At 53.9% G+C, this 17,883-nt stretch overlaps 1 protein-coding gene and 1 long non-coding RNA gene across 2 annotated transcripts in view; one reads left to right on the top strand and one right to left on the bottom strand.

Annotated features, from left to right (window-relative positions):
* Positions 1–17,883, top strand: part of KIRREL3 (kirre like nephrin family adhesion molecule 3) — a 595,366-nt gene that overhangs the window by 495,561 nt on the left and 81,922 nt on the right. Inside the window, exons 3-4 of the mRNA XM_065937390.1 lie at positions 2,712–2,861; positions 8,282–8,431. Coding sequence (XP_065793462.1) covers positions 2,712–2,861; positions 8,282–8,431 — 300 coding nt within the window. The remainder of the gene's footprint in view (positions 1–2,711; positions 2,862–8,281; positions 8,432–17,883) is intronic.
* On the bottom strand, positions 771–17,651 carry LOC136169559 (uncharacterized). Its single transcript, XR_010663419.1, has 3 exons — positions 17,527–17,651; positions 14,074–14,230; positions 771–1,430 (listed from the first exon to the last, which is right to left on the bottom strand). It is a non-coding gene; the product is annotated as an uncharacterized lncRNA (long non-coding RNA).

Here is a 17,883-nt window from a genome sequence, read left to right as displayed (position 1 = left end):
CATGGTGACAGCCCTTCCTCTCCCTGGAGGACCGCCATCCCCGACATCCTCAGGCTTCTCACCCTTGCCCCGGCCCACACCTCCACCTGGGATGCCCCCTGTGCCCCAGCTTTCTAGGTCCCCTCACTGCTACCAAGAGGAAGCAAGGGGATGCTCCCACCAGAGGCCTCCCTGTTCACGGGCGTTCCTGGGGCTCAGGCTTTGCTGCGGAGAGCTTGTTCATCTCAACCCCCACCCCTACCCCTGGCTCCCAGCTGACAACCTGATAATTCTCTCTGATCACACAATCTCTGGCAGCTATGGTGGCTGTCTTGACACTGTCCTTCTTGCAAGAAAGGTTTTGAGATAAAAGAATGCACTGTGAAGTCGTCATCAGAGCCTTGGAGAAGGGGCCTGGGAGAGGACTGGTCTGCCGCCCATGCAGCCTCTCCGTCCTCCCAGCTCCTCCCTCTCCCCCCCATCCCCCTCTCCTCCCTGCCGTCTTCCCTTGTCTCTCTCTTCCTCCCCACTTTCTCTCCTGCTCATCCCAGCCCCTCACCCTCTGGTTCCTTCTCCACTCTCTCCCTCCCTGTCTCCTCTCATCTCTTCCCTCCTTCTCTCTCTCTTGTTTGGTGCCAGAAGCAGTCTAATTACAACAGAGAACTTGAAGAGACAGAAAAAGAAAAAAAAAAAAACACCCCACCACACAGAGCTGATGAAAATGTCCTATGAAATCTAATTTGTAAAGCTCAAATCAGAATAAAAAGTGTTACTCCCACAATTCAGGGCCAATTTGATTTTTAATGAGATTCCTCAGAGACCCAGCCAAGATCTATCAAGTTGAAAACTTACCACCTTCCCGCCTTCCACACACTCTCTGCGCCGCGTGGACCTCTGTCTCTGCCCCACTGCCATCCCCAGTGCCGCTCCGGGACATTCCCCAGGGGCTCCCTGCTCAGGGCCATCTCTTGCTGAGAGCTGGACCCCAGTCTGGAGCCCTGTGTCCCCAGATGGGCAGCAGCCAGTGTCCGAGACCTGTGTGGCCACCCCGACTCTCCCAGTGGAGGAAGAGCCTGCCCACTCGGCCCTGTTTTCCTCAGCTGTGTATCTGTGTCTGCAGAGTAAGGCGTGGGGAAAAAATACAAGCTTAGAAGTCAAAAACCTCAGATCAAACCCCATTCGTTAGCCGTGTGACCTTGGGCAGGTCACTTTTCCTCTCTGATCTGGGTTTCTTTGGTGTAAAATGGGAGCGGTTCTGCTCTGAATGGTAATCACCAGGTTACAGGAGAGACTGCACGTGAAGGACAGATGGCGCTGTGGGCCGGGAGCTCGGTGGACGTCAAGGTCCCAGGTCCCGTTGTCCGTTCACCTGTGGCTTCCCAGGACACGTAGCTCACAGGACATCCCCTTCTTTAGCAATCCCTCCAGGTCCAGGCATAGCGATCCGCTCGCTGTAGATGAGAACACGGTCCTTAGAGCCAGAGAGTCTTTGATTCACAGCCCAAGGTCCTGCCGCTAGAGACTCCCTGGACAGGCTAGTAACCTCCAAGCCTCCGGGTGCTGAGTCCCTGTGAGACGGGTTGATCAGGCTCCACACGGGTGCTGTGGGCACGTGACAGCCACAGGAAGGTACACAGGGCCCTTGTGAGTAACTAACATGCGAGGCTTCTGTTCATAGTTATCCCTCCCTTGGGCCTCATGTCCTCATCTGGAAAATGGGGATAAAAATAGCACCGACCTCATAGGTTGTTATGAAGATGAGCATATTAACAAGCTGATACTTTTAAATCTCAGAACAATGCCTGGCGTATTGTACCTACTGTGGGTGTGTCTGTTCACCTTAGTCATGAACTGGCCAAGGTAGATGGTTTGGGGAGGGGTGTGTGGGGAGGGGTGGGGTCACACTGATGCTCTGCTTCCGAGTGACAGTGACGCTAGAGTAGGGTCTGCTGCAGAAAAGACGGGGACAGGAGGACGGGTGGAGACAATGACCCGCTCCCTCAGCCACATCATCTGCCACACTCCACCTGGACCCACTGTGTGCCCCTGAACTCCACCTGGGCCTGCTGTATGCCCTTGGATTCCACGTGGGCCCACAGTGTAACCTTGAGCTACACCTGAGCCCACTGTGTGACCTCAGGCACGTCACTCCTTTGCTAGGAGCCTCAGTTCATCTGTAAACTGTGGGTAATAACAGCTAACTAGCATTGCAGTTAATCCTCCATGAATAGCTCCGTTCCTTTTGTCCTGTAGGGCCTGACCCCTTGGGGTGCTGGTCCTAGTCCCATCCTGGAAGCCACTAAAAGGATGATATTATTCCTTGGGTTTCCAGGTTTAATCATAGCTCTCCACCCTCCTCCATGCCCACGGCCCTCTTGAAGCACACCCCCAGAGTGCTTCCGACTGGAGGTCTGTCTCCTGTCTCTGCCCCCACGTGGAAGTAGGTGCCAGGGAGTGTCATCAGGTGGGAAGGGGAATAGGGTGTCCTGTGGCCCGTTTGAGGCTGGAGGATGCCAAAACCACAGCATGAGTGCATGGGAGTTGATGGACAGGGAGCCTGCAGCTGTGGCCAGCTCCTGTGAGCAGGTGATGGAGCTGGGGGCAGTGAGGAAGCCACTGCTGAGGCGCTCTGGGGGGCTCTTGTCTCCTGGACCAGCCTGGTGTCTGCTTCCACAGATCAAGCAGAAGCCCTTCTGGCATGTAACTGACCGCCATCCTTGTTTCCTTCCCAGGTCAAGTGTACTCCTTCAGCCAGCAGCCCCAGGATCAGGCCGTGGTGTCGGGGCAGCCGGTGACACTGCTGTGCGCCATCCCTGAATACGATGGCTTCGTCCTGTGGATCAAGGATGGCTTGGCTCTGGGCGTGGGCAGGGACCTCTCAAGTGAGTACCCCCAGGCCTCCCTAGGAAGGCCTGGAACCCACCCCTGCCCTACCCACCACCCACCCTCCTAGGGAACCCCATCTTCATATGCATTTGGGGGATTAAGTCTCAGCTTTCATTGCAGATTCCACGAGCAGAGTCAGGCAAGGCAGGCCCTGGTCCAGGATGCATAGGACTCTGAGGGCCCCTCTGACTTTCGGTGGTGAATTACAATTAACCCTCCATTCTGGCTGTCAGTCCTAAACCTAACACAGTGTTGGCTTGGAGGGTCCTATCCAAAGTCAAATATGTCTCATGTAAAGTCAGATTTCCAGAAGTAAAGCCTTCGTCTTTCTTGATCCCAAATGTATTCCCCACGTAAGACACAGTCTGGTTCTTCCCTTCTTCCATCCATTGTTGTTTGTTGCTGTATTTTTAATTGCTAAGTCGTGTCTAACCCCTTTGCCATCCCCATAGCCTATAGTCCACCAGGCTCCTCTGTCCATGGGATTCTCCAGGCAAGAATACTGGAGTGGGTTGCCATTTCCTTCCCCAGGGGGTCTTCCCAACACAGAGATCGCACCCACATCTCCTTCTTTGGCGGGCAGGTTCTTTTACACTGAGTCATCTTGGAAGCCCCCCTTTTATCCACTAAAGGAAACCAAGTAGATTGAAAATGCAAAGAAAGCTGGTAGGGCTTAGAGGTTACCATGCGATGGGGAGAAAAGAAAACAAGTGTTTGAAATAAATTCCAGGCCTTGTTCAGCCCACCCAGGCTGGTGTTCAGCAAAGATGCACTGGTGGTCTCTGGTGCCTATTGATGACTGGTGTCTGAGCTGCCTGGTTGGCACCCACGCCCCATCACCTGTTAAGTATTGTAAATGTCAACCCTTAAGCCCATACAAATGTCTTTCCAATCCATCCTCTCCCCTGGGAGGAAAAAGACTGAAATCATCTTGGTCACTCACCCATCAGTCATTGCAATTCTCCCCTGGTGAGGGTCAGCATGTGGCCGTTTACTAAGCTTAGCATGAACTGGAAAATGCAGAACAAGGGATGTGGGTGTCCTGCCATCAAGGAATGTCTGGGGGTGGAGGAGAGAAAAATAAGTATTCAACTGAGAAGTAGCTTTGCCTCTCTCCTGGTGTACAACTGCAAGAAAATAAAAATCGAAGTGCACTTGGGAACAGGATGGTTGGGAAATTAATATTTTAAAATGTGAGTTATGTCTTGCCAAAAATGTATATTGAAACATTATAGCAATGGTCAATAGCATCCTGGGGTTTGAGTGCTACAGCCCAGCTGAGCATGGATAAAATACACAATCACATCTCCAAAATATACTGTGCTGCCATAAAATTTAAGTATTATGGGAACCAGCCAATTTCAGGGACTCTGAGCTCCCTTACCCGTGAGGGACTGGGGAAATGACACGATCTTTCCGAACCAGAATGATTCACACTTCACGTGGCTCTGAGCGGGCTCAGCACCGCTGCTGGGTAAGAAGGCTCTCTGGGTTCCTGGTCAGTAGTTTTCAGCTTCAGTCAGGAACTGGGTTCTTGTTGGGTCAGTGGCCAGGAGGAGGCCCCAGGTCACTATGGATGGTTCCTAGGATGGTCATCACCAGACCCGTAATTGACCCTCTGGCATCCACTTCCACAAATGACTTTCTGGGACTTGAGACTGGGTCTTGCTAAGTGCTGGAGGGCAGCGCACTCTGATGGACTGGGGTCTGCTTCCTCCCCAACCTGACTCCATTGATAGAAAGAAGTCTGGCCCTCTCCTTAAAGAACCAGTGAACTCAGACTCTTGGTAAAATATTTTCTCTGGATTTGATCACTTGTCCCAAAATAGCATCATGACAGTGATGACAACTATATGCTTAATAAACATTGTTTGCTTGCCTAATAAGAAAGTGAGTGTAACAGTGTGGCAAGTATTTGCCAAGCACTAAATATTATGAGGCCCAGGGTTGTGAGGTTTTGGCCTGCTGCAGCTCTGCCCTCTTCTATTTTAAATACGTGGCTCCAACCAGTCTACCAGGAATGAGCCCTAACTGAAGACCTTACTATCTTCCTGGCCACCGAGACTGGAAAAAAATCAGTCGAAGGAAGTGATTTATAAATACACTCCCTCATATTGATAGAACATTTTTCTTCTAAGAAGCTCAAATTCTTCTCAGACATTATCTCATAAATCTACAATGATCCATGGGTTATAAAAAAAAGAAGGCTTTTCCTTTTTTTACTTGGCAGGTAAATAAAGTCACAGCTGAGAAAGAAATTGATTCAAACATATCTCAAGCCCAATGCATAGGAAATAGTGAGAGCAGGAGGAAAAGGAGGCAACAGAGGATGAGATGGTTGGACGGCATCACTGACTCAATGGACATGAGGATGAGATAGTGAAGGACAGGGAAGCCTGGTGTGCTGCAGTCCATGGGGTCACAAAGAATCAGACTCGACTTAGCAACAGAACAACAAATTCACGGGATCCTGACTCCCAACGCCCAAAACGCTTGTACCCTGTCTGCTAAAGACAGGGACCTCCCTGGCTACCTTACATCACTGTCATGTTCAATTTTTAATTTATTTGTTTTTAATTGGAGGATAGTTGCTTTACAATATTGTGTTGGTTTCTGCCATACATCAACACGAATCTGCCATAGGTATAAATATGTCTCCTCCCTCTCCAACCTCCCTCCCATCTCCCAGCCCATCCCATCCCTCTAGGTTGTCTCAGAGCACCAGATTTGAGCTCCCTGTGTCATTCAGAGTCTAAACTAACATTTATAAACTACTTACTGTGTCAGGTGCTTTATAAAGATAATCCTATCTATTCCTCCCCATAACTCTATGAGGTACTACCATTGTCCCATTTTACTGACAAGGAAATGGCAGCACAAAGCGGTTAGAGCAACTTGCCCAAGACAGCAGAGTTAGGGACTGATAGAGCTGACATTAAAACCCAGGCAGTTTGTCTGTAGAACGCTGACTACCCATAATTTTACCTCCCCTGAGAGTAGCAAAAGAGAGTAACGGTACTAGTGGAAGGAGTTAGAACTCGCTCTGAATCGGTCATTCTGGGCCTGTGTTTTCCAAAGATGCTGCCAGTCCTCAGAACAGCATCACGACTCGTCGCCTAATTAGGCAAATACAGACAAACCCATCACTGATGTTTTCAGCAGCTTATGAGAGCAGAAGGTGGCTGCTGTTGGCTTGCGAGACAGCAACACGCGCGTTCCGGCCAGGATGCGCTCCGGCCAGGATGCCTGCAGGGGACCAGGATCTGGTCACGAGGCAGCAGGTCGGAGGGGCTGGGGGCCGCCCACCAGCTACGCTAACAGCAGCTGCAGCGGGATGAGGCTGGACCAGCGCCCACTTCCAGCTCCTCACCGGGCCCTGCGGAGAGCCAGCTTAACTCACCCCGGCTGCTCCCCCAAAGCCCAGCAGAGGGCAGGAAGGGCGGGCAGGAGGGGAAGCCGTGATCTTGGGGCTACAGCTGATGGCCCTGTCACATCACCGGCCAGGCCTGAACAGCTGTGGAGGGCATGCTGGGGACAATGCTAGCCGTGAAGACCTGAGCCTAACAGGCTCAGCCACAGAGGATGCACCCCAAAAGCATACTGGGGAGCCTGGCGGAGGATCACTGTGCTGCCTCCACTGACCAGGAATGGGTGCCCCTTAACAGCCCACCCCCAGGGAACCCTGCCCTCCCCTCTGGAAGACCCGTGGGTTGTGGGGGTAAGAGGGGCCCTGGAGCACCCAAGAAATCTCCTCTGTGTGTCCCTGATGGGATCATCCCACCTCTGCTTGAATACAGCCAGTGACGGGAACCTCACTACCATCTCTGGCAGCCCAGATCCCTGCTGACACCCGTACATTGCTGACAGTAACCTAAAGTGTGTCCCCACGTTCATTGTGCCCCTTGGCCCAATCCTTAGAAGCTACACAAACACGTCTAACCCCTCCTGAGAGACTGATAAAAATGCGAGGACAGCTATGGCACCTCCCCTGTCTGTTCCTGCCTCTCAAGCCTTAGTCTTCGCTTTAAAAGGCCCGACGTGCCCCGCTGCCTCCTCCTGAGAACTCACTCTGCCCCAGCGAAGGCCCTTCAGAAAGAGAAGCAGTTTGGGGCTGTCAGAGGGTGGATGGGCCTCTGGAAAGAGAGGGGCCCTGTATGTGGGGACACGCAGAGGTCGGGGAAAGGGGTGAGTGGAAAACAGGTCCTGCGGGGAGGAACTAAGGAGATGGAGGGCCCAGCAGCAGTGAAGATGCAGACATGGAGAAGCAACTTATGGACTCAGTGGGAGGGGAGGAAGGAGAGGGTGAGACGAATGGAGAGAGGGCATGGAAGCATATACGCTACCGTATGTAGAATAGGCGGCCATGGAAATTTGCTGTTATGACTCAGGGAACTCAAACCGGGGCTCTGTAACAACCTAGAGGGGCGGGAAAGGCTGGGAGGTGGGAGGCAGGTTCCAGAGGGAAGGGACATAGGCGTAACTATGGCTGATCCATGTTGGTGTATGGCAGAAGCCAACACAATACTGTAAAGCAGTTATCCTTCAATTAAAAACAAATAAATTTAAATAAAAGAAGGTCAAGGGCCCAAGACCCGGGACAGAGAGGCTCTGCCCAGCCCGGCAGCCACAACCCCTGCTGTTTTTCCATTCAACCCACGGAGCAGCAGGAAAACTGCTTAAGGATTCATCATTCTCAAGCTTTAATTTATCTATTATTCATCGCCAATGGTATAAGAGGCCCCCAATTTTTAAGTGATCTGAGTGTCACCTACGTGCTTAATCAGGCCCTGGGGTCCCGGGGGGTCATAGTAAGAATGGCCAGAAAAGAGTCACTTAAACAGCTCAAAGTGACCAGAGGTTCCTGGGCTCTGGTGTGTGGGCCTCGGTTTCTACTTCCTGCCCATCTGCAGCCAAAGATTTCCCCCAAAACCACTCTTGCTCTTTTTCCAGGTATTTTTGTTTGTTCTCGCTCCCTCTGACCCTGTCTTCTCTGTGACTCTGAGCCTGGGTCTCTCTGTCTTTCTGTGTGTGTTTTCTTATCAGGATGTGTGTCTGCTTGGCAAGCCTCAGAGCTGAGCAGGCTGGGTTCCAGGGCGACAACCCGCTGTATCTGTCCACATTCAGCTCCTTCCCGCTCTAACAATAGCTTCTCCGACGTCCCTAAACTTAAAACCTGCAATACCCTTTACACACACGCACACACACAGACACGCTGTCCTAGCTCCCTGCGGAAGCTCACTTTTGTGCTCCTTACACTGAGATCAGGGCCCTGCGCCATCTCCTCCTGCTCTGCCGGCCCCCTAAGACCAGCCCCCACAAGCCCCCAACCCGCTCAATGTCCGGCCCACTGTGCCCGTCAGTCATGCCGGCTTCTCCATCCCCGCCCCGCCCCCTGATACACCTGCCTTCTCCACAGGTTACCCACAGTATCTGGTGGTAGGGAACCACCTGTCAGGGGAGCATCACTTGAAGATCCTGCGGGCGGAGCTGCAAGACGATGCCGTGTACGAGTGCCAGGCCATCCAGGCCGCCATCCGGTCCCGCCCTGCGCGCCTCACCGTCCTAGGTAAGAACCGTCCCTGCGCCCGGCCAAGGATGCTCTGGGAAGCAGCCGGGGCTCAGCTCCAGAAATCAGGGGCCAGACTGGAGGGGCCCGCCCAGTGGGCAATAGGGCTGCTGCCCCACTCTGTCAGTCCCTCCCCACCAAAAGGGGGAAAGTGAACATCCCTGTCCTGGACATCAGAAGGCCAGTGCCAGCCGACCTCTGACTCTGCCCAACTCCAGTGTGTTAGACGGCCACTGAGGAAGCTAAAGAGGGCTCCTGGGGCTTGTTTATTCAATCAGGAAGGGTATTCTGCGCACGCAGTCTAAGTTAGGCGCTATGTTTGGTGTTGGAGACCCAGAGAAGTAGGGGCTGTACCCTTGAGTCCCTTCTTTACAAATTGCCTTCCCCTGGTGCTGACAAAGCCCCATCTAGCCTCCTCCCCCATCAGGCTCTCCTGGTGATTCCAGCATCCACAGGGACCACCCTGGCCCTGCTCCTTCCCACCTGGGAATCCCGGCTCTCTGGCAGAGGCCCGGGCTGGCTGCCTACATCACCCTCAGGAAAACCATTACAGGTTCTTATTGCCACATCACACACGTGCCCCTGGTCTGTCTTCATCTCGGTTTCTCCGGGAACGTCCTCCTGAAGAGGTCCCCACTCCTGGACCCGGGCCCACCTGCCTGGAGACCAGGGGACGGGCTCAGCTACCCCCTCAACCGCCTCGTCCTCATTTAGAGTTCAGCCCCATCAACTGCCTCCTCTGGCCCGATGTTAGAGAGGAGCCAGGCCTGCTGGGAACCACACCGGCGTACCAGTAATAATAGTTCACGTTTGCATCGCGCTGCAGAGCAACGCTCTCTGCACCTCCACTTACGTTACCTCGCTGTTCCGACGCCGACCTGAGGGAAGGGGAAGGTGGGCCCAGGTGAGGATATGAGGCTCCTAGAAGCAAAGGGTGGATGTGGGGGCTGGTGCACAGGCCGCTGGACGAGGGAAGTCCACCCCCACCCCCTGGCCCGCCACTACCTGCCCCCAGCAGCTGTTGAAAAGTCTGACAACAGGGTCAACAGCTGGGTGCTGCCTCCTTGCCGCCGGGCAGCTGAGACACACGGCTGCTCAGAGATGAAATATCTAAGAGGGCGTCAGATCTACATGGCCAGCACGCTGGGATAGGCCCTGGAGGACCACTCACCCAGCAGGGAGCTTGGCTTCTTGAGACGGGGAAGAGAAACTGGGGCCAACCTCAGAGACCCCCTTCAACCTCTGAGTCTCCCCCAGAAGGAATGAGAGAAATAAACTTTCTCTGGAGGGTCAATGAGCTGGGGGGTCCCTTGACCAGGAAGTGGCAAGCCCCCTGTGTTAGAGGGAAAGTCTGCCACCTGTGTCTCTGAGAGATGGCTGAAATGGGACCCGGCCTTCGATTGCTGTGGGGATTGAGGGAAAAGAGAAGGAGGATTTAGTGCCTAATATATTTTCTGATCTTTGAGGATTGCAAAAGGCCAGTATAGATTTGTTAAGCAGAGTTGTAGGATTTTTTTTAGGGGGACTGGATTCTGTTTTATTTGGGAGTGGGGGATGGGGAGTGCTGCACTGTCTTTGTTGCTATGCACGGGCTTTCTCTAGTTGCGTCGAATGAGGGCTGCTCTTCGTTGCCGTGTGCAGGATTTTTATTGTGGCAGCTTCTCTTATTGTGGAGCACAGGCTCTAAGGCGCGTGGACTTCAGTAGCTGTGGCACAAGGGGGTCAGTTGCTTCGTGGCATGTGGAATCTTCCCAGACCAGGGATGGAACCAGAGTGCCCTGCATTGGCAGGCAGATTCTTAAGCACTGGACCACCAGGGAAGTCTTGGGTTCATAACATCTTTATCTCCAGAGGTTTTATAGCACCATGCTTCACTCTTGGACCCCTTCTAGAGGGTGAAAGTGAAAGTCACTTAGTCGTGTCCAACTCTTTGCAACCCCATGGAGTCCATGGAATTCTCCAGGCCAGAATACTGGAGTGGTTATCCTTTCCCTTCTCCAGGGGATCTTCCCAACCCAGGGATTGAACCCCCATCTCCCATATTGCCGGAGGATGCTTTACCAACTGAGCTATCAGGGAAACCCTTCTAGAGAGATGCTCAACTGAGAGGCCCCCAAGCAGTGCCCACTCCTGACTTCACACAGGCCTTAAAACAGGCGGGGACGCCTCTGGGCCTTAAGTTCTCGTCCTGGGATCAGAACCTCACCTGGCCATACCAAGCCACAGTCCCCTTTCGTCTGTACTATCTCAGCTAGATTACCAAGTCCAAGTTACCCCAGATATCTTACAGATAAGGAAGTTGAGACTCAGAGAGGCAAAAGCTCTCACGGGAGGTCACACAGCTCACTTAACATTCAAAACAGACCCCAGAGTTTCCAACTGCAAACTAGTGCTCTCTGCCCAGTGTTCGCATTTCTAAATGCCAGTAGGACTGCCTGTCTGGTTGGTGAAGAGCCAGGCTTCCGCCAGCAGGGCCTCAGGGTCTGATCTGAACAGACTTAATTTTGTCTTGGGTCACATCTAGAAGGCATTCAGCCCCCCGTCTCCCTCTCCACTGGCCTGACCCAGCATTGCCTTCTGGGCAGAGCTGGTTTGTCGGGGGAGATGTTTCGTGAGTCGGGAGATCAGCTGAGGACGGGGAAGGCGGAGTTTCCAGGAGACGCCAGCAGGATGGCCTGGGTGGAATTCCTAAGGCCAGAAAGGGAGCCTACACTGGTGTTTGTCCATCAGCCTTTCAGACAGACCACAACGCCACTCCTCCAGCTTCCTCAGACTCTGCCACAGTCTCCCCTGACTCCTCAAGGGCACCCTAGGTCCCCACCGCTCACCTGTCCATGTAGGTCCTCAGCCCTGAAGGGTCCTGTAGGTCTCCACTCTAAAGCTAGTGCTAAGGGCCCCCTCCCTGAGCTGGCCCTGCAGGACTCTGGCTGAGTTTCTCCGCGGTACACAGCCCCACCTACTGCCCTGGAGGGCGGCCCTGCACGCAGACACTGACCCAGCCTTTGGGAAAGGGAGCCTGGTCTACTCACAGTGGTGGACAGACAGGGCTTCTGCAGTGCCAGTGGAGGAAAGAGCCTCCACTCTTTCCTCCAGGTAGGAACAGCCTACCCTGGCCAGCCAGCTTCCCGACTCAGATCCCATCTGCTTTGCCATGACATCTCAGCCTGAGAATGTCCCAGCCAGATCCCCAAGGCCAGGGGAGGGGGATCCCAAGGGGGGACGCTGCCTTCCCTGTGTTACAGAAATGAGAGAGATTCCTAATTTTGTCTGTATTTGCCTGAGATAGATTTTTAATTAAATAAAGTAAGAGCCTGATTAGAACCTGTAGAATATGTGAGAGAAGAATCAGATGGTATTTCAGCAAAATTGCAAAGCAAACACTGGCTGGGCCAGAGGGAGACCCCCAGGGGTCTTCCATCAAAGCACCAAGTGAGAAGGGCAAATACAAGAGATTATATAGCCAACAGACGTGCATTGTTAAAATACGCATCTGCCGGCAGCCTGCTTGGAGAAGCCAAAGGGCTAGCTCAGAGTCTGCAGTGCTCCAGGGAGGGCCTGGGAACCCGGCCCGGCAGCCAAGCCTAGAGTCACAGACACATTAATTAGCCTTGTGTTTCCAGCTCTCAGATGCAATCAGGTGGGGAGCAACTGTGAGCTGAGGGTTTGCTCCCCCAGGGAGACAGAGGGAGGGAGACAGAGAGGAAGAAGGGGAAGGAGCAGCTCCTGTAAAGCTGAGCAAGGTAAGGACTGGGCAGCCTCCCACCCCAGACCATCCCTGGAATCATGGTGTCAGCGACAGAGCCACAGGCCCGGAGACAACAGTCACGGTCCTGCCATTAACCAGCTGTGGGCTGGTCACTCGACCACTCTGAGTCTCAGATTCCTCATCTGTAAAATGATGCACACTCCTGTTTCTCCCACCTGCAAGAACCAAAACCGTCCCAGGGCCAGAGGGGTAATGGGGCAGTAGCGTTTGATCCTTCTAACTTCGTGAAAGCTGGATGGCAGGAATTTGGGGAGGCGACCCAGAGCAGGAGGATAGGGGGACCAAAGATGTGATCAACAAACATTTGCTGAGCACGTATTAGGTGCCAGACACTGGAGACTCATTAGTAAATGAGAGAGAAAAGCTCCCCTGCCTAGCAGAGAGAGAGACAGTCACTACACAGTAAACATTTAGCTAGCACATTGTGTAGCTGCGCAGGATATCAGGTGATAACACACGCTATGAAAATGAGGGAGCAGAACAAGGTAAGCGGGATTGAAGGTCGGGGGGTGGAGGAGGAGGAGGATTGTGGATGTCAAGTTAATTATTAAGAAAGGGATTTTCCCAGGCTTCCTACCCCTACCTCTTCTTCCCAGTTTGTTTTAATATTAACTCTGCCTTGTGGCTCCCAATAGAAACAACGCTTCCTACATCAACATGATTTATTTAATGATGGAGAGTAAGTCAATTAAAATGAAGAGGGCATCTTTAAGATGAAGTAAACCCCAAATACTTTGGGGCAGACAAATAAGGTCCAAATGTGTCTTCGCTTCGTCTCTGTCTGCAGCTCTTCCAGCTGGGGAGCTCTCAGGTCCGTACGTCCACAAGGCCGTGGGGGATTGGCATCCCCCAATCCCCAGTGCCCTAACCTCTGGGCAGGTGGCTCCAGAGAGAGACGGCACACAACTCAGGTCCCACAGCAAAGGAAGGCGGAACTGAAATGGCCCAAGAGCGCTGGCTTCTAAAATCATTCTCTCAGAAACCGGTGGTGAGAATGCCACCCTGTCACCCTGTGGGGTCGGCGGGGGGCAGTCTGAGCAGATCTTCAGGGGTGAGGAAGCACCTCCGCAGAACAAAACCCAAGCTCCCTCCGTGACACGCAGGGCCCCCTAAGCTCTGCCCTCAGCTTGCTCTCCAGCCCCTGCTCCCGGATAATGACCAGCTCGCGGCACCCTCCACTCCCCACACCCCTGTGCCTTCGCTCACATGTGCTTCTGCCTGGAATGCCCTTCTCACCTCTCTTCCCTTGGCGGCTTCTTGCTCACCTGTCAGGATTCATCTTAGATATCACCTCCTCCAGGAAGCCCTCCCTGAGCGCCACATGGCCTGGCTGTCCTGCTCTGGGCTCCCTTAGCCTTCCGTCCCACCTCAATCGCAACGCTCGCCACGTTCTGTTCAAAGTCACTGTTCACCCGTCTGGCTCCTCCACGGGGTGTCTGAAAGGCAGTGTGCAGCCCTCACGCCCAGCCTACAGGCACATGCCAGGGCCTCAGAAAGTATCCCCCAGGTGACTGTAGTGACAGAGTTAGGACTGACTAACGGGATCATGCTGACCCTCGCCATGAGAACAGTACCTAGTAGATAGTACGTCCTCGATACACAGGAGAGTTGTATTGTATTGTGGTGTTTATAGAGGCAACACGGCTTCATGGTTAAGAGCCCACAGCCAACTTGCCTGCACTTGAAACCTGTGGTGTGACCTTGGATGGTTATTCAGCCCCTCTGTGCCTCAGTCTCCTCGTGTGTAAAATGAGGAGATAATTCTATCTGTCCTCTTAGTCTTAGAAGATTTCATGAAATAATACACATAAGGCATTTCTCCCAACAGCACCTGGCATGCCACAAGGCATGCAGGCATCGGCTGCCGTTACTATACCTGTTGTTGTTGTTACTGTTATTCCCGCGATGCAAAGAGAAACCCACAAGTGACTCCTGCTTCCTGGGGCATCCGACTTTTGTGTCTCGGAGAAGCGGTTCCACCCAGCATGCAGGCAGAAATGCACGAAGCCTGCAGGCCTCTCTGGGCTCGGGCACTAGGAAAGACAAGCAGAATTGATTTCCTTATCTGCTCATTAAGTGAGTCTTGCCTGGGCACCGGCTTGGTCTTAGGTGCCGTATCGCATTTGTGCTGTGTCTGCTTCCTGCCACATTCATTACCCTGCAGTCACCCCCAAATTGGGGCAGCAAGCAAGCCGGAGATGGGAGAGAGAAGAGCAAGAGCAATCACCCTTATCTCCCGAAGCTCCAGGATAGAGGTGGTGCCTGGGCGGCTGTGCACCTCACCTTATGCACACCCACCACCCCCCCCCAACACCGGCCCAGTCTCTCCACCCTCTTCCTGCTCCTCTGCCCTCTCAGGAGCCCAGGCCACCCCAAGACCCCCTGGGCCAGCGGCAGATTATGCTTCTCCCCCTCTCTTTGGCCACTGTGCGCCCCTCTTTGACTTCTTGCTCTGACTATGTGCCCACCTGCTCTTGTAGGTTACAAGGTGAGTGTGGCTTTAGGGATCGTTGAGTTACTTGAAGCTAACAAATGGTCCCTCGATTCCAAATTATAGTATAAGCTCCCTGGGGGTGGAGTCTTGGTCTCTGAGGTCCACACTTTGATTCAAGGCCGTACGCTCCCCCCAAAGCAGTTGTTAATGGAAGACTGGCAGAGATGGGGTGTCTCCCTGGAGGTCTCTGCAGCCACTGGATGGTGTGTGGACTTCAGAGCTGAGTTATGATGGCTCTCTTTCTGTGTCTAATGGCGCCCCCTACCACAGTCCCCCTTTTCCTCTAATCGGCCATGTTGCATGGAAAGGAGCCCACCCTCGTCTCCTTGTTCTTCATCTCAGCCTCACTGGGCTGTCAGGAGAGGCTGTTCCTCCCTGGCCAGGGCCCATCCATAACAGAGGGGAGTGCAGGGAAGAAGGGAACCCGCAGATGCTGGGTGACCCCCATGGCTCCAGAGAGGTTGGAGACCCCTCAGGGATGGAGTCAAACCCAGCGCTTCCCCTCTTGGCCTGAATGTAGGTGGCATGGGGCAGGTGGGTCCCTCTGAAAGGAGAGGGAAGCCTGATGCAAGAGATGCACACACACCCCTTACCCCACCCAGTATCCCCAAGGGCAGCTGGAACAGACTCAGCCAATGAGAGAAGAGCTAAGCAGTCTGATCAAGTGGCCTTGCCGAGGTGACCTGATGCCTGATGTCACCTTGGGGAGCTCTTACCATTCAACCATGGAGGTGCCCCCACACAGCCACCCCAGCGCCAGCCCCTCTCCTCCCCATTCCAGCATCTCTTGCCTTCAACCCCAGCACAAGGGGAGGCAGGAAGGTTTGTTGGAGCCTGCCCAGGGTCTACTGTATGCAAGGCGCTCAGCTTCCTGCCCCTACCCCCCACCACTCCATTTCTAGTTCCTTGCCCCCCACCACACCACGCCCCCCCACCACGACCACTAAGTGACTCGGGCTCTCTGGGGCAGCCCTGCAGTCCACCATGCCCAGGACACCAGCACATCTCTAGGTCCAAGCAGGACCAGGGCCCTGGCCTGGAAGTTGGGCGATGAGCATCATTGCCCCAGTCCTGCCGCGGACCAGCAGTGAGCCATGGGATCCCCGAGTTTAACCTCTCAGGACCCGCTTTCCTTCTCCTGGGGAAAGCAAGGAGCTGGAAAGATGACAGGCAGAGCCACCCCACAGTTTGTGCTTCTTTCTCATTCCATCCTGGTTCAGGGGTCATTGTTCCCTGAGTCCTTTTCCTTTGCTCCTGAGAGCAAGGATAGTATGTCCTTCTGCTGCTGTAATCAAGCGTGACCCTAAGAGATGCTGAACAGACTCCACTCCTCGGCCAAGAGGAGTGTGGGCTCAGACCATGGAGATTTGCAAAAGTCAGGCCTTAGATCCTCCGGCGTCCACCGTTCAGTGTGAAACCAGCAGCTCCAAGGCTGCGTGTGAGATTCCAGCCACTTGCCTGTCACTTTCAGAATGCAGCTGCCTCAAGGCGGCCCTCACCAGTTCTGCCATCACTACTTCCTCTGGCCTGGACTTGGCCTTCCACATCCCTCCCACCTGAAAAAGCCCCGTCGAGTGCCTGCCTCTCTCCAGGTACCCTCCTGGGTCCTCTGTCAGGAATCCTAACTGGGTCCCTCTGTGCATCCAGATACACGGTGCACCAAGGACAAATGGACTGGTGTGCACACTTAACACACACACACACACAAGTTCACAGCTTAGCAGATTCATCAGTGCCCCCATGGTGGAAAGACACAAGGCCCCTCAATCAAGACTAGTCACTGCTGCATGCTAAGTCACTTCAGTCGTGTCTGATTCTTTGCGACCCTGTGGGCTGCAGCCCACCAGGCTCCTTTGTCCTTGGGATTCTTCAGGCAAGAATGCTGGAGTGGGTTGCCATTCCCTTCTCCAAGGGATCTTCATGACTCAAGGATCAAACCTGTGTCTCTAACATCTCCTGCATTGGCAGGCAGGTTCTTTACCACTACTGCCACCTGGGAAGGCCAGTCACTCTTGGGAAATGGAGAAATCTCAGTGATGCCACAAAGGGATGACAGGCCCATAAAAGGATGGAGCTGGTGATGCAGGTCACCCCAGCACAAGGCCCACTTCTCTACTGAGTCCCCCTAATGAGAAACGAAGCTGAGGGAAGAGTCCTAGTGGACCAAGAGGGAGGGCAGGGCCAGCCAGCCCCCCAGGGGTAAAGGGCCCCCTCCTGGCTCCAACCTGTGGGGCAGAGTAGAGTGGGTGTCACCCCTGGGATTCTGCCCAAGCCCAGAGCTGGGGAGTGCCCGAGAGGCCTGGGCTGGGCAGGGAGACCTTGAAAGGGTAAGAATAACTCACTACTTCTCCGCTCCGACCTCAGCCCAGCCTGAGAGGAGGGTTTCATGGCAAATTATGGATTTAAAACTAGCAATGAATCTCCATTACAGCATGAAATGAGAAAGGAAAATGCCACTAAATGGAAGCCTTCCCCCAGCAGCCAATGGGCAAGGGAGGGTGTCGTGTTAGGAGGGAGGAGAGAGACGAAGCTACACAACCCGAGGCAGGCTCCCAGGAGCGCTCCCGAGAGCCCCTGCACCCCGGGGCCCACGGAGGACCCCACAGAGATGGAGGATGTGATGCCGCCGGCAGGAGCCAGGAGCCAGGAGCCAGTCTCTCCCCGCGGGCAGTTTTCTGCAGAGGAAGTCCTGCTACGTCAGGACTGGGGGCGGCCAGAGCTTTGCCATCTTGCCGCTGAGTCACAATGAGGCCCGTGTCATAGGTCCAGCTAGAGAGGAGCATTTCGGGGACCTTGACCCACCGCTGGGTCATCCACACAGGGGGGCTTTTTTACCTCCTCTCCATCTCTGACAGACAGGCTTGAGGTTTCCTTTTTGCAGATGCAGAGGCTGACAGACAAAGAAGCCCATTCACTTGCCCCAGGTCATGCAGCAGTTAAGAAAAAGAGCTAGAATCTGAAGTTGGGTTTTTCTGACTCCAAAACCTTTGCCCTTTCTTATTAAGTCATGCCCTTCCCCTTTCCACAAATTCTGTTGAGAATCACTGCTGCCTGACTCCTCCCTTTACGATCACAGGTCTCTTTCCAGCCCCGGGAGCTTCGGGAACCCTGTCTGAGCCCTGTGGCCACCCAGGCCCCCAGAGTAGGCCTTGCACAAAGAACCAAGGCTTCAGAAAACCCTTCCTGGCAGTC

This window comes from Muntiacus reevesi, chromosome 5 (genome assembly GCF_963930625.1).
Source record: "Muntiacus reevesi chromosome 5, mMunRee1.1, whole genome shotgun sequence".
Classification (NCBI taxonomy): Eukaryota; Metazoa; Chordata; class Mammalia; order Artiodactyla; family Cervidae; genus Muntiacus; species Muntiacus reevesi.
Note: the sequence above shows the minus strand (reverse complement) of the source record. Positions and strands in the feature narration are given on the sequence as shown.